Below are 14,055 nucleotides of genomic sequence, written 5' to 3' on the forward strand. Positions count from 1 at the left end.
ATAGAAACGTACAAGATTCTCACGCTTCAGTGTGTGTAAATTTCTTGAATTATTGCAGCCAATTCAGTTAAAAAGAACAAACCAAATAGAATGGATCGCTGGTGGGGGCGGAGAAGATGGAAACGAGAATGAGACAGACAATTGGTTTGTTTTTTGTATCTGCACTGCTGAACTGGGACAATAAGTTAGAGTGAGACAAGTATATTATGGCTGTGTTCCAATATTCACTGCCAATGCTGAAAACCTTTAGGTCCGTATTCGAAAGTCTCGATCTCTTATCGATAAACACGTTTCGATAAAAATTCTTTAAATGTGGCTTCTCAGCCAATCAAGTGATTCCTAAACTACTTTTAAAGGCATTTTCATTGATAAAAGAGAGTTACAGGCTATAGTAACATAATCAATACTCTTTCAGCACGGCCAATGAATTTTAGAACACAGCCTTTAGCCGGTATTCACAGTCGGTCTTATATTTAAGACCGTCTTAACCCTTTTCCTCCCACATAACACAAATTGTTTTTAAACTTTCAACCTAATATCTTTTAACGAAAATATCATATGAAAATTTATCAAACATCATTTCTTATAGATTTTGACCTCCTCTTTTGAATGCCGTTGAAAAATTTTACCCAAATCGTAAGCCGGAAAAGTTATAGGCCATTTTTCCGAAAAATTCACAAATTTTTCACGGTTTTTTTTTGTAATGTTTATTTTGAGTTGGAAAAAATTTGCACACGTCATCGCAATCACTATAAACGATGTTATAGATGTCTGCTTTTTCAAACCCCGTTAGATTTTTTTCGAAATATAGATTCCCTCCGATAGATTCCGGATGCTGTATAATTTTTACAGAATCGTATCAGGAGAATATAACGAGCGTGGAGCTTGCATGACTTAATACCTTAACCTTCTCGCTGATCCTGTTCTCCTAATACCAAACTAAACTTCGATAGATTCCGGATGCTGTGTGATTTTCACAGAATCGTATCAGGAGAATATAACGAGCGTGGAGCTTGCATGACTCAACGCCTTAATCTCCTCGCTGATCCTGTTCTCCTAATACCAAACTAAACTCCGCTAGATTCCGGATGATGTGTGATTTTCACAGAATCGTATCAGGAGAATATAACGAGCGTGGAGCTTGCATGACTCAACGCCTTAACCACCTCGTTGATCCTGTTTGCCTAATAACAGATTAAACTCCGCTAGATTCCGGCCGCTGCGTAATTTTCACAGAATCGTATCAGGAGAATATAACGAGCGTGAAGCTTGCATGACTCAACGCCTTAACCACTTCGCTGATCCTGTTCGCCTAATAACAAATTAAACTCCGCTAGATTCCGGCCGCTGCGTAATTTTCACAGAATCGTATCAGGAGAATATAACGAGCGTGAAGCTTGCATGACTCAACGCCTTAACCACTTCGCTGATCCTGTTCGCCTAATAACAAATTAAACTCCGCTAGATTCCGGCCGCTGCGTAATTTTCACAGAATCGTATCAGGAGAATATAACGAGCGTGAAGCTTGCATGACTCAACGCCTTAACCACTTCGCTGATCCTGTTCGCCTAATAACAAATTAAACTCCGCTAGATTCCGGCCGCTGCGTAATTTTCACAGAATCGTATCAGGAGAATATAACGAGCGTGAAGCTTGCATGACTCAACGCCTTAACCACTTCGCTGATCCTGTTCGCCTAATAACAAATTAAACTCCGCTAGATTCCGGCCGCTGCGTAATTTTCACAGAATCGTATCAGGAGAATATAACGAGCGTGAAGCTTGCATGACTCAACGCCTTAACCACTTCGCTGATCCTGTTCGCCTAATAACAAATTAAACTCCGCTAGATTCCGGCCGCTGCGTAATTTTCACAGAATCGTATCAGGAGAATATAACGAGCGTGAAGCTTGCATGACTCAACGCCTTAACCACTTCGCTGATCCTGTTCGCCTAATAACAAATTAAACTCCGCTAGATTCCGGCCGCTGCGTAATTTTCTCAGAATCGTATCAGGAGAATATAACGAGCGTGAAGCTTGCATGACTCAACGCCTTAACCTCCTCGCTGATCCTGTTCTCCTAATATCAAACTAAACTTCGCTAGATTCCGGATGCTGTGTGATTTTCACAGAATCGTATCAGGAGAATATAGCGAGCGTGGAGCTTGCATGACTCAACGCCTTAACTTCCTCGCTGATCTTGTTCTCCTAATATCAAACTAAACTCCGATAGATTCCGGATGCTGCGTAATTTTCACAGAATCATATCAGGAGAATATATCGAGCGAGGATCTTGCATGACTGAACTCCTTAATTAAGATTCTCCGTAACACCGGATCGCAAAGTTGAAGTTTCAAAAATCCATTTAACTTTCAAATGTACAGAATATAACGGCAACGGCTTCTCCGGGAAGTACCGAGTAAGCGTCTTTGAAAGGACGGCAGGCCGCCTCCTGCGTGCTCCGCACATTTACACTCAAGTGGAGCGTGTATGTGGTCATATATCCATGAAAATATACCGTTAGTGATCGTCGTGATACTTTAAGCAGGTCGTGCAAGCAAAGAGAGGAGAGAGGATCTTATCGACACGACTTGACCCATAAGCTTGTCCGGCGTAGGTCATAGAGACGCGGTACGCTGTGTGTCGCGATAAAAATATCGAATATACGACGAGGTTGATATCAGGCGGCTACAGTCGTTTAAGTTCATCTACTAATGCTTCATAGCCAATGAAATGAGCCGTACAACGTCTGAAATAAACTTAAGATGTTCTTATATACAAGATTTGACTATGCATGTCGGCTTTCGTCTCGCTCTAAGGGAGAATTCACAGTTTGATAGAAAAGGCAGCAGCCAATCAGAACTCGCGCTGGTAGTCAGTAATTTTTGCTTTATCTACTGCTTACTATCAGTGCGAATTTTGATTGGTTGCTGCTTTTCTGCTATCTGCTTTTCTGTCAAGTTGTGAATTCTTTTTAACTTATTGCACCAGTTCAACAATGCAATTATAAAGAACAGACGAAATGGCTGCGTTCAAAGAACACAAACAATCAGTAAGCGGTTAATAATCATTGGTCTTTAAGGGCATTTTACAATGCCTCGTTGCGAAAGATGGCACAACTACTAGTTATAAAAAGCATTTTCAGTTGCAATGGACAGTCGAGGTTACTAAACGAGGGTTGCCCAACTTTTAACTCCTCGATGACAGGAGGGATACCTATTTATACTTAAAATGTGTTAAAATGTGTTAGTACATAATTTATTAAATATTAACTATACAGGTTTAATTATCTATCATATACTCAGAATAACTATATAATAAAATAAATAGGTAAAAATAGTAATACTAACAGTAATAATTTAACCGAATTTTGAATGACTTTTAACACATTGCAGGTTAGTGATATTAGGAAATTAAAAAGTAAATTGAAGTAGTGAGTTATTTTTTATTAAAACAAAGGTTATATTAATGTATGCACGTAGTAAAAAATAAATTAGTCGAACTTAACATTTCTTGAGTTAAATTATTTTACTTCATTATCTTAGTTAAATTAAATATTACCAGTATAATTAAATAAAACCATAAGAATAGTTAAAAATCACTCAAATTGAGAATAATTTGATACTACAGATTTAATATAGATTCTACGATGGTATGTGAGGTTTCTTAAGTTTGCGAATATTGAGGTACAGTTCACCATCATTAGGTAACGTCACAGAAGCTGTCATGAAAAGCGTCATCGGTATTAATGTTTTCTCGCATGGTGTCACCTCATATCGACACAACATTTTCATGATCCCCAGTTTCGTCTGTAAAAGTCCCAAACGAGGACCTGTGGGATACACAACAAAAAAATTGAATCACACCTCGAATTGCAATTTTATTCATTTTGCACTGTCGCTCGAAGCGCTTTTATTAAAACGACTGTCAAAGAAAAAATTAATATGGGAACGGAGTGAATGCTTTGTGAATATGGAAAAGTTCAAGTCCTCACCTACACACATGCGAGGACCTTTCCCAAATGGCAAGTATGTATAAGCCGATATGTTTGATTTGTTCTCCTCGCTGAATCGTTCCGGATCGAATTTCTCAGGATTGGGGAAGTATTGAGGATCCCAGTGCAGGCCGAATACCGAGAGGAAAATTCGCGTGCCCTTCTTAATAGTGAGGTCGGAGTTTGGCAGTTGATATGTCTTTACTGCCCGGCGATCTATAAACGGCATCACCGGATACTTTCTCAAAGCTTCAGAGACCACCATATGGAGATATGGTAGCGTCATTACCTACGACAATGAAGAAACGATATGATCAGTTTTAATTTTAAGGGAAAGATTGATTTCACACATCGGCATAGAAAACATTCTCGTTTGATTTCCCAATAAAGTTATTCTCAACGACGACGGAGTCAGATAATTGAAACAAAGCACACGGTATTCATATATACATACCATATCGTATGTGATTTTTCCATCAGAGCTGTTGAGCGCGTCGAAAATTTCCTTCCTAAGTTTGTCTTGCATTTCAGGATGCATTGCGAGTTCGTACAATGCGAAGGACATTGCTGTCGAAGAGGTCTCGAAACCGCCGGTAAAAAAGATCATAGTTTGCGCGACTAGATCATCCCCGTTGAGATCTAAAATTTAAAAATTTCTAAAATTTACAAACTTGCGATTTCTCAAGATTGCCGGTCAGATACAAGTTGATTATTCTATTTTTTTGTACTAGGAATCATCAACTCTGGGACGCACAAGAGAGTGGAAACAATTGGAGAAATTTGGAGATTGGAGACATTTCTTTTTCTGATACTAGAAAAAACGGTATTATTATTTCTCGCATTTTGCTTACCGTAGCCTTCCATGTCGCTAGCGTAATTTTCCTTGAAGTCGAGGAGGATATCAATAAGATCGCCCCGTTTCTGGCCGGATTCTATGCGATCTTTGATCAACTTCCAGAAAGCTTCGCGTAACTGTTCCGAAAGTTTCTTCCCGAAGAAATGTATGCCGGCCAAGTAAGCTATCTTTGGAACGAAGAACACAGCGAGCACCTCGTAGGTTCGGTTGCTCTTAAAGTCGAAGATCGCTTTACCCCTTCTTCGGAACTCTGCGTTCGTATCGACTAAGGATTTCATATCGATCCCGAAAACGATACTGCCGATAAAGTCAGTTGCTAATTTACCAAATAAATCCTTTACGTCTACCGTGTGCCCCTCACCTGCCAGCAAATATGTCAAATTATTCTGTAAGTCAACCAATGTTCTCTAATCGCACTCTAATTGCATTATTATTGTCACAAAGAAACACAGACATGCATGTTGAAATTATGCTAATTATTTTTTATAGAATTGATGCAACGATTGACATTAAGTAATATGTTAAGTTGCATGTAAAAGTCAAATAGCTCTTTTCAACCTTTGAAATTTCACAATCGAATTATGTGACGTTATACCTCGACATTTTATACTTGATTATTTATTTTGGCAAAAGTATATACCCTCCAATTTCTCTAATCCCAAAGATTCCAAATACGTGTCCAGCTTGCTAGCAGAATTCAACATCAAGTCGAACATTTTCTTCAGTTTTCCCGAAGTGAACAACGGCGTCAGTTTGGATCTCAACACTTTCCAAGCTGGATTATCTATAAATGCGAGCGAGGAGCTGGCTAAACGATCATGCGAATCTGGCGAAGTGCTTCGATCGCAGAAATAATTAAAGTCTTTCACGAAAATGTCTTTGATCACTTCTGGATCGCGTAGCAACAAGCAGGGCTGGTCCAATAAATAAAAGCCCATGTAAGGTTTTTCTTTCATTTGTCCATACATGTCTCTTATGACATAACCGGGATGCTTTTTTAGAGACATACATTTCGCGAAATTGCCGAAAAATGGTACCGGCGGTATTTCGAAAACGCCCCGTTTCTTCCAGTAGTTGAAGTTGCGAGTCATGTAAAGGTACATTGTCACCACAATCATCGTTGCAACTATGATACCGTCCAAAATCAAGTAATTCGTAATTATCGCCATTTTATCCTATGAAAATATATTTATTATATTAATAATTTGAATTTATAATAACATAGGATGAGTCACTTAATTTAAAAAATCGAAATATATAAAAAATAAAGCAAAATAAAGAGAAGTGTTCCGGACAAAAGTTATAGGGTTTGAGAGAATATATAAGTTGATGACAAACACACACACACGCACACACCTTAATTTCGTTCCATAGTCAATAATTCATGATCAAGGATTCATTTCGAGATCAACACGATTCTTGTTTTAATGGAATCATGTAATTAGTAAAAGATTGTATAGTTTCCTTATCCTTTGCTATACTATTTAACTCGGAAGAATCCGAATCTAAGTGATGCGCACGAATAGTAGGGAAAATATTGGAACAAAGACTATTGGAGACACTCATACTTGACCCGAGATTTAGATCTGAGATTAAGACCACTAGTTTAACACGTGATATTTATGTTTGTTTCGAAATGTCAATAACAAGTCAGACTCGTGATATTCATATTTGATAAGAAATTAGAGCCAGACACGTGATATACAGATTTGGTCCAAAATTCTCATCACGAGTCAGACTTGTCAAAGTATGGCAAGGGGTTAAAACAAATCGATATAAAACATATTTTAGATTGAAAACTAGAAGAATGAAAATTAAAATATATCGATAATATTCACTTTTCCATGATCTCACTATAGCACTTTTATACGCAGAGTGAATAGAGAAATTGATTTGTGTGAAAAAAAAACAGCATGATTCCATTTAAGAAAAAAAAAAAGAAGTTGACTTAGAAATGACCTTGAATTATTAACTACACCATGAAATTGAAGTCACCAACTTATACTACCCTCTAAGACATAAAAAAATAAGGTATAATTATGTATTTGTACAATTCATTTTGTATTAAGTGAGAAACTAGCTAGGCAAACGTTTAATATATATTTATATATTTAAATACATGCCCTTGCACTTTTCGATTTCAATGTACATGTTTAATATATATTATTCAAATTAATCAATTATTATTATATATATTACTCAAATTACTTACGCAATTTTTATTGCGTAACTCTGACATGCACCACAATTTTGTTACTTTAAATGTTATTATTTATGTTCTATAGTTTTAACTATGAATGATACCGAGGAAATTGTATCCTACACAATTGTCACGCACACCTATTTTGATTCCTTTGTGATCACCGTACATCATTTATAACGGAAAAAATCGTTCCCACTCGCGGTTCATTTGCAAAACGATAACTTATCTTCGTTAATTTCCGCAACCTTTTAAGTAATATGAATGTAGATGTTACGATATCTAAATATCACTTCCAATACGTAATTACTGTGTGGTCTGGAGACTACAAGAATAAGGCATGGCTTGCGATTAATGAGCGAGATAATATGCGATTTTATTCTTAAGAATATTTTACAATGCCCCGTCGGCAGTCGCGAAAGATAGCAACTATTAATTACAAAATGCAGTTGCGATTGTAATAAATAGTTGCGATTGCGAAATTTGTCCAACTTTGGGTGAGATTGACCACATCTCTATTGACCACAGATTGGCTATACCGATCGGCTGACATTAGAAAAATATCAAATCACGGCTGGCTGTAGTTAGTGGTTCTGAATGATCGATGAATAATTACAACATTCGGCCGCTCCCCTCAACTCCTTTTAACTGTTTGGTGACAATAACTGTCGATCGAAACACGTCAGTGCAACCCAAAATACCACTTTCTAATTAGTAGTTGCCATTCTTCACATCGACTGGCGATGGAGTATTTGCGACGTAAAATATCCTTTAGACTCCTCGATAGATAGCTTAACATAAGAATCTAGTAGGAAAATAAATAATTGTCATAAACACTTTAATTAATATTTGATTAATTAATTAATACTTATTATGTACTCAGTTTTACGTTCTATTTGCCTGTTCTGTTTAAGTACATTTATACAACTTGCATGGTAAATAACGTCCTTGACTCGAAAAGGTTACGAGGAAAATAAGAAATAATAATTTAATGTTGAAATATCAAGAAAATGTTGTTTTACTAAAGTAAACCATATTGTTTGATAGAAAAAACAGTATTATTTAGACGAAATAATATTGGACTTCCAATGAGAGAAAAATTTACTTGATCCCAGAAAGCAAAATGATAGCATATGATATCATGTAGTGTTCAGCATTCGTGTTCGTATCTTGATATAACATGATCTCCAAAATATGTTGTTCAAATAATGTCAGAAAAATATCTTATCTAATGATACGTCTAGTGGCATCTAATAATATTAGTCAAAATCAAGTCAAGAACATGCACAACACATTTACATATTGTTTGTCTACATTTTGTGCTCGTGTCATGTTAATGACGTATATTTAAAAAGATATTAAGTTGAAGTTATAATATAGCCATCACATTGTGACGAAACATGATCGCCAAAAAAGATTCTATCTAGGATTATGTATTAAATATTATTCCACTGAAACAAAGAATTTCTTTAATATTTTTCGGAAAAAGTTTCGATTGAATAAATTTTATTAAATCCAAAGAAATCTTTATTTCTGTGGAATATTTTGTGAATTACATATTGTTTGGCAATCGCATCTTAATACCTTATAAAAAGGAATAAAAGGAAGAAAAAGGAAAGAAAATGCAAAACAATCAAGAAGAATCAATTTACAAATTTTTACACAAAATCTTAGAAATAGTCCATTTCATAAGAGATCGAAGATAACATATATATCTTCTTAATATTCTCCACTTATTCTTCACGAAAGAATTATTATATGCTCTCGTAATATATATATTACAACTTAGACCTGAGATGTTTATATTTTTAAAGACTATATGAAATATATAATTTTACGTATAACATAGACGGTTTATGGTCAACATACGAAAAGCGGTAAGTAAAAGGTGTGAATTATTTTAATGAAATATAACAACGAGATTTTAATGAAACAAATATTCGATCGGGACTACAAACTAACATTATAATTGATTTTGGAAGCAGAAACGGTACGGTGTCAACAGGCAGCTACAAGGATGAAAGAAGAATGTAGGGAAGGGAGAACGAAAAAGAAGAGCGATAGAAAACAGGGGGAGGAGGGAGTTCCGGGATACCTCGGGACGTAACAATATATTATATATATATATATATATATATATAGAGTTAAATACTTAAAAATATATATAATATATATATTTTATCTCTCTCTCTCTCTCTCTCTCTCTCTCTCTCTCTATATATANATATATATATATATATAGAGTTAAATACTTAAAAAATATATAATATTACAATAACATTAAATAATATTATTTTTTTTAATATTATTAGGAGTGGGCATATAATCATTTATTAATATTCCAGAAATATTACTTAATATTAAACACTATTACCGGAATATTATTAGAATATTACGTCTAATATTCTAAGGATATGCCCAGAATATTACTTAAAATTAAATAATATTACGCGCTTATAGGAACTGAACTTACTTATCAGCAATGTAATAACCTCCTCTTCTACACCAATCTCTTCTAATATACGACGTAATTATAATATGTCATACATTGTGTAATCTTCTCTGTTCTCTTTGTATTCTTGTAAAAATCGTAAGATGAAACAAACGAGAGAGTTACGCCACGACAAAAATACTTCACTAGAGATTGTTTCAAATTCAATGACGTATGATATCCGAATAACGTAATAATCATGCATATTCAATAGCCACGCTTTTACGGTGTTGCCTATATCTCTACTCCTTGGCAACATTCGTTGAGATTACCCGATCGATTTCAATATAAAACCGGATATCAATCTGTTTGCTAATTGACTTCATCAGATATCATTATAACGTCAGCAGTCATCATTTTTCATCAGATAATGTTTGATCGAATATTGCGTCATCGCTTCTTATTCATCCGATCAAATTACAACGATGCAATGTCCGATTACACCGTAATATCATCGATCAAGTCGTGCTTTTTATCTGACGGAAATTAAACGGATACACAAAGGGCGGTTGATTCTCCGATTAGGTTTTATCGGTAACTGCATTTCATTAGATAAAAATATCAGTCGGTCGGACAACAAAAATAACAATCGGATTAGTCATTTAATCCGTTTATCCGGTGGAAATTTTTCTCAATGTTTCAATGTATAAATATAAATTATAAATTATACAATAGTTCTTTCGTGGAACAGACGGAATATTTCCCTAATTTTCCTGATCTTCAAATCCTGTAATCTCAAACTGAAAAATATCTAATCGCATTTTATACGTTAGGTTTAGAGATTATTGTAGAAAAGGAGATTATCACATTCATGATAAGTAAGTACAGTCCCTATAAGCGCGTAATATTATTTAATTTTAAGTAATATTCTGGGCATATCCTTAGAATATTAGACGTAATATTCTAATAATATCCCGGTAGCTGCCTGTTGACATCATACCGTTTCTGCTTCCAAAATCAATTATAAGTTAGTTTGTAGTTCCGACCGTATCGTTGTTATATTTTGTTTCATTAAAATAATTCACACCTTTTACTTACCGCTTTTCGAGCTTATTAAATTCAATTAAATTAGATCCGGCAGTCACTGCCGCCGAATAGCAGAAGTATCGTTAAGCAGACTGACCACCAAAATTTAAGCAAAATAAGAATCACTTCAAGGATCAGCCTTGAGGGCTCCGTGACTTATTAGCGCGCGAAAGCCTAGTCTCGGCGTCACTTACCATTTATAGAAAATCTCATAACTTCCATCATTTCTATTATTGTATTAAAATTCAAAATTGATCCGATAATCCCGCGCCTTCTGACCTTATTTTCCCACCGATCATGCTCGGTGTGTAAAATGGGTTATATTATGCGATTTTTAGATATCATGTGCGATTTAGATAAACTAAATTTTTCCGCTCCGTAAGAACGGATGTGCATGATTCGTCTCTCGTCTTATCTCTGTAAACGTAAGACCACCGTGGAACACTAAGTCCGTTGGTATTCCCCTCGAAAATGCTGACCATTGCAGTTGCAGAAAGAAGAGGGAAACTAGGACGAGCTTATAAATAAAAATCTCGTCTTTAAGCAGTCAGTTCCGAATTCCAAGTTCAGAGTCCCAAGTCGTCAGTTGTCAGATCCAGTTCTAAACTTTGAGTATCGGTCTGCTTTTCAACCTTCGCGGTTCTTAGTGAAGGGTCACCTCGGTACCCATTCAATCACGAGAAATCGCATCTCTGAGAAAATCCGTGTGGTACATCGGCAAATGCCAGATATTGTGCGAAATCTCAGCCCTGCAGCCTGCCTCCCTCTTCTTTCAAGGGCAAAGTACTTCTTTCAATCTACTATATTGAACCAGCCGACATTGAAAGTCTACCTTTCTAAAGTAATAATGATAACACGAATCGGTATCCATAATATATATATGAACTACATATATATAAACGTACGTCATCTTGGAAAAAAAAACGCAGAGAACGGCAGCCGGTTTGAGATACCACTTGAAATACATTTAAAATAAAAAACTATAATAATATATTGTGACATCCTGGACGGACCGCGACATGCGTAACAACAGCGGCTCCGCCACGCTTAGCAGCTAATTAAGCCGAGAGGAAAGGTGAGAAGGTTTTACATAGTTTTGAAGTGGAATAACAATATTGTAAGGAAAGAGGCAAGAAAATAAAATGAAATAGTAATATAATTTATTCTCGTCCTCATGAAATTTGGATTATTCTCGCTCGAGATGGCAACAAGTTTATCGCAATGACCCGTAAAGATAGAATAAGATTAACTACGTCAGATTGTGTTGAAGTATGGATACTGTTTCGTGTTATTATAATTATTTTATAAAGATAGACTTTATATATATATATGTATGATGTTATATGATGTTATATGATGTTATATATATATATATATATATATATATATATATATTTAAGTGGAATAACAATATTGTAAGGAAAGAGGTAAGAAAATAAAATGAAATAGTAATATAATTTATTCTCGTCCTCATGAAATTTGGATTATTCTCGCTCGAGATGGCAACAAGTTTATCGCAATGACCCGTAAAGATAGAATAAGATTAACTACGTCAGACTGTGTTGAATATAAATATAATATATATATATATATGATGTTATATAATGTTATATAATGTTATATAATGTTATATAATATATAACACATATATATATATCATATATACGATATATTGTCGCTCGCGAGAGGCGATTATCTGCGATTAGCTGACAACGTCAGCTGTCGTTGGGCTGTCGTTAGGCACGCGCGTTATTTTCCTTTTATTCTAATGATATTTTCGTGTCTTAGAAACGCGAGATGTAAAGAAAGCGAAACATCCTTGGAGCTTCTGAACTCGATTTAGTACGTTTCTGCATATATAGATATACTTCCACCTTAGGTAGGCGGGAGAGGGATAAGTGCAACAAGAAAAACAGAGCAGACAGCAGCTTTAAGGGGCAAAGCGGTAATACTAACTACACGTTAGTATCATACATTTTAAAATAAAAGTTCAATAATACACGTGCAGGATGCCCATAATTTGCATAGTTTGCAAGAAGTTCCACATTCCTGGTAACTCTAGCAGTTTTCACAAGTACGTACAACATAAATTAAATGTGACATTAATATTGTTTGAGAACATTTTGGTTATGTTTCTGTTTATCAACTATACAATTATCTCACAAAATCCAGGTTTCCAAGTGACAATATACAAAGACAAAATGGATGTCTGTATTTGGACTTTTATCCATCACAAAAAGTGCTACAATATGTAATGATCATTTTAACGATGATGCATTTCATCAAACAGATAGCTATACAAAAGTCAGACGATTGGTGCCAGGTGCTATTCCTGTAAACAAGTCAGTGGATTCCATCAAAACAAATATTCAAGTGGAGAATAACACAACAATTTGTGATGCACGGACCAACTTAAACTTAGAAAAGTCTGAGTGTGTAAATATGTAAGTTGAGGAAAATCTAAAAGAAATTGGAACTGAACTCGATTCTTCTTCATTGTTGATGGTACACAAAGAAGTTGAACAAATCAAAGAAACAGTGTCTGATTTAAATGCATCCATATCTTCACACGCTGATGTTGAAGACCAAGACAGTAATAGGTAACAATACTTTGATGTTTATTTAATGTAAAATTTGACGTATTTATGAAATTTTAACTTATTTATGTATTAATTTTTTTAGAAAAGGTCCAACAAGTGATGTTATTGAAGACATTCCTGTGAAAAAAAAAGATTGAAAGACAGTTATAAAAAACTATTATTAAACAATACAAATATTTTAGTGCCATCATCAGCTAATTGCATACCTCAGGACGAGACGTTAATGATATCGAACGCAACTGATGCACCATTATTCGCGAAATCTGATATCGTTAGTGATATCTCAACAAACGCCTGCACTTCCTCTCTCACAACTACAAAACTACCGGCGAGTAAAAAAATCAAATCTTCGCGCACCGCTCCCTCATTTCCCGTTGAGAATTTTTTGCATAAGCACAGTCACTTGCTTAATCACGATTATGTTCACGAAGAAACGTAGGTTCAATCGGAATATTTGGACGACATAATTAGACATGTGGCCGGAGCGGTAGTGTACTCGATAAAAAAAAAATACATTGCATCAAGTGCTTAAATTTGCTACAAAATGATGTATCAGTTGCGTCAAAATTGACAGTGTTAAAGAATAAGGGTGGTTTAAATATTGCTTCAGATGATGTGTTTATAGTATGCTACTATACAGAACAAATTTTAAGGCGATATAAGGACTTACTTTTAAGTAAAAATATTAATTTTTCCTTAGTTTCAGAGACGCTTAAAATTTTACCACCTTGTGTTTTCAAAAATGACACACACAATTTCGAACAAGAACCATTATCTGATCATCATCATAAAATTATTTTTATGATAGTTCAAAATTACGTGGATAAACGCTTAAAGCACGAAAGCGAAAAAATGTACGATGTAAAAAATCGTATTCGTGTGCGGAAC

At 35.1% G+C, this 14,055-nt stretch overlaps 1 protein-coding gene and 1 long non-coding RNA gene across 4 annotated transcripts; one reads left to right on the forward strand and one right to left on the reverse strand.

Annotated features, from left to right (window-relative positions):
- Positions 1 to 3,391: 3,391 nt before the first annotated feature.
- LOC106745653 (cytochrome P450 6k1-like) lies at positions 3,392 to 7,925 on the reverse strand. 2 transcript variants are annotated; one of them, XM_014621459.1, is made up of 7 exons: positions 7,063 to 7,923; positions 5,860 to 6,025; positions 5,491 to 5,634; positions 4,846 to 5,211; positions 4,449 to 4,633; positions 3,995 to 4,283; positions 3,392 to 3,832 (listed from the first exon to the last, which is right to left on the reverse strand). In XM_014621459.1, the coding sequence occupies exons 1-7, from the start codon at positions 7,087 to 7,089 to the stop codon at positions 3,645 to 3,647; spliced, it is 1,365 nt and encodes a 454-aa protein (XP_014476945.1). In that variant the 5' UTR covers positions 7,090 to 7,923; the 3' UTR covers positions 3,392 to 3,644. The 2 variants fall into 2 exon arrangements, with proteins under 2 accessions (XP_014476945.1, XP_014476943.1); XM_014621457.1 differs by having other exon boundaries at positions 5,491 to 6,025; positions 7,063 to 7,925.
- Positions 7,926 to 11,101: 3,176 nt separating this feature from the next.
- Positions 11,102 to 13,657, forward strand: LOC106745652. 2 transcript variants are annotated; one of them, XR_001374540.1, is made up of 4 exons: positions 11,102 to 11,642; positions 12,447 to 12,641; positions 12,740 to 13,167; positions 13,250 to 13,657. It is a non-coding gene; the product is annotated as an uncharacterized LOC106745652 (long non-coding RNA). The 2 variants fall into 2 exon arrangements; XR_001374541.1 differs by having other exon boundaries at positions 11,102 to 11,350.
- The last annotated feature ends 398 nt before the right edge of the window (positions 13,658 to 14,055 follow it).

The sequence above is a fragment of the Dinoponera quadriceps genome, unplaced genomic scaffold (genome assembly GCF_001313825.1).
Source record: "Dinoponera quadriceps isolate SergipeBrazil2010 unplaced genomic scaffold, ASM131382v1 scaffold1813, whole genome shotgun sequence".
NCBI classification, from domain to species: domain Eukaryota; kingdom Metazoa; phylum Arthropoda; class Insecta; order Hymenoptera; family Formicidae; genus Dinoponera; species Dinoponera quadriceps.

Coding starts and splice junctions, on each gene's coding strand:
- LOC106745653 (XM_014621457.1), bottom strand. CDS start 7,089: ATGTCAGAGTTACGCAATAAAAATTGC. Junction 6,026..7,062: donor AGTTACGCAATAAAAATTGC/GTAAGTAATTTG, acceptor ATATTTTCATAG/GATAAAATGGCGATAATTAC. Junction 4,634..4,845: donor TAGCGACATGGAAGGCTACG/GTAAGCAAAATG, acceptor TTTAAATTTTAG/ATCTCAACGGGGATGATCTA.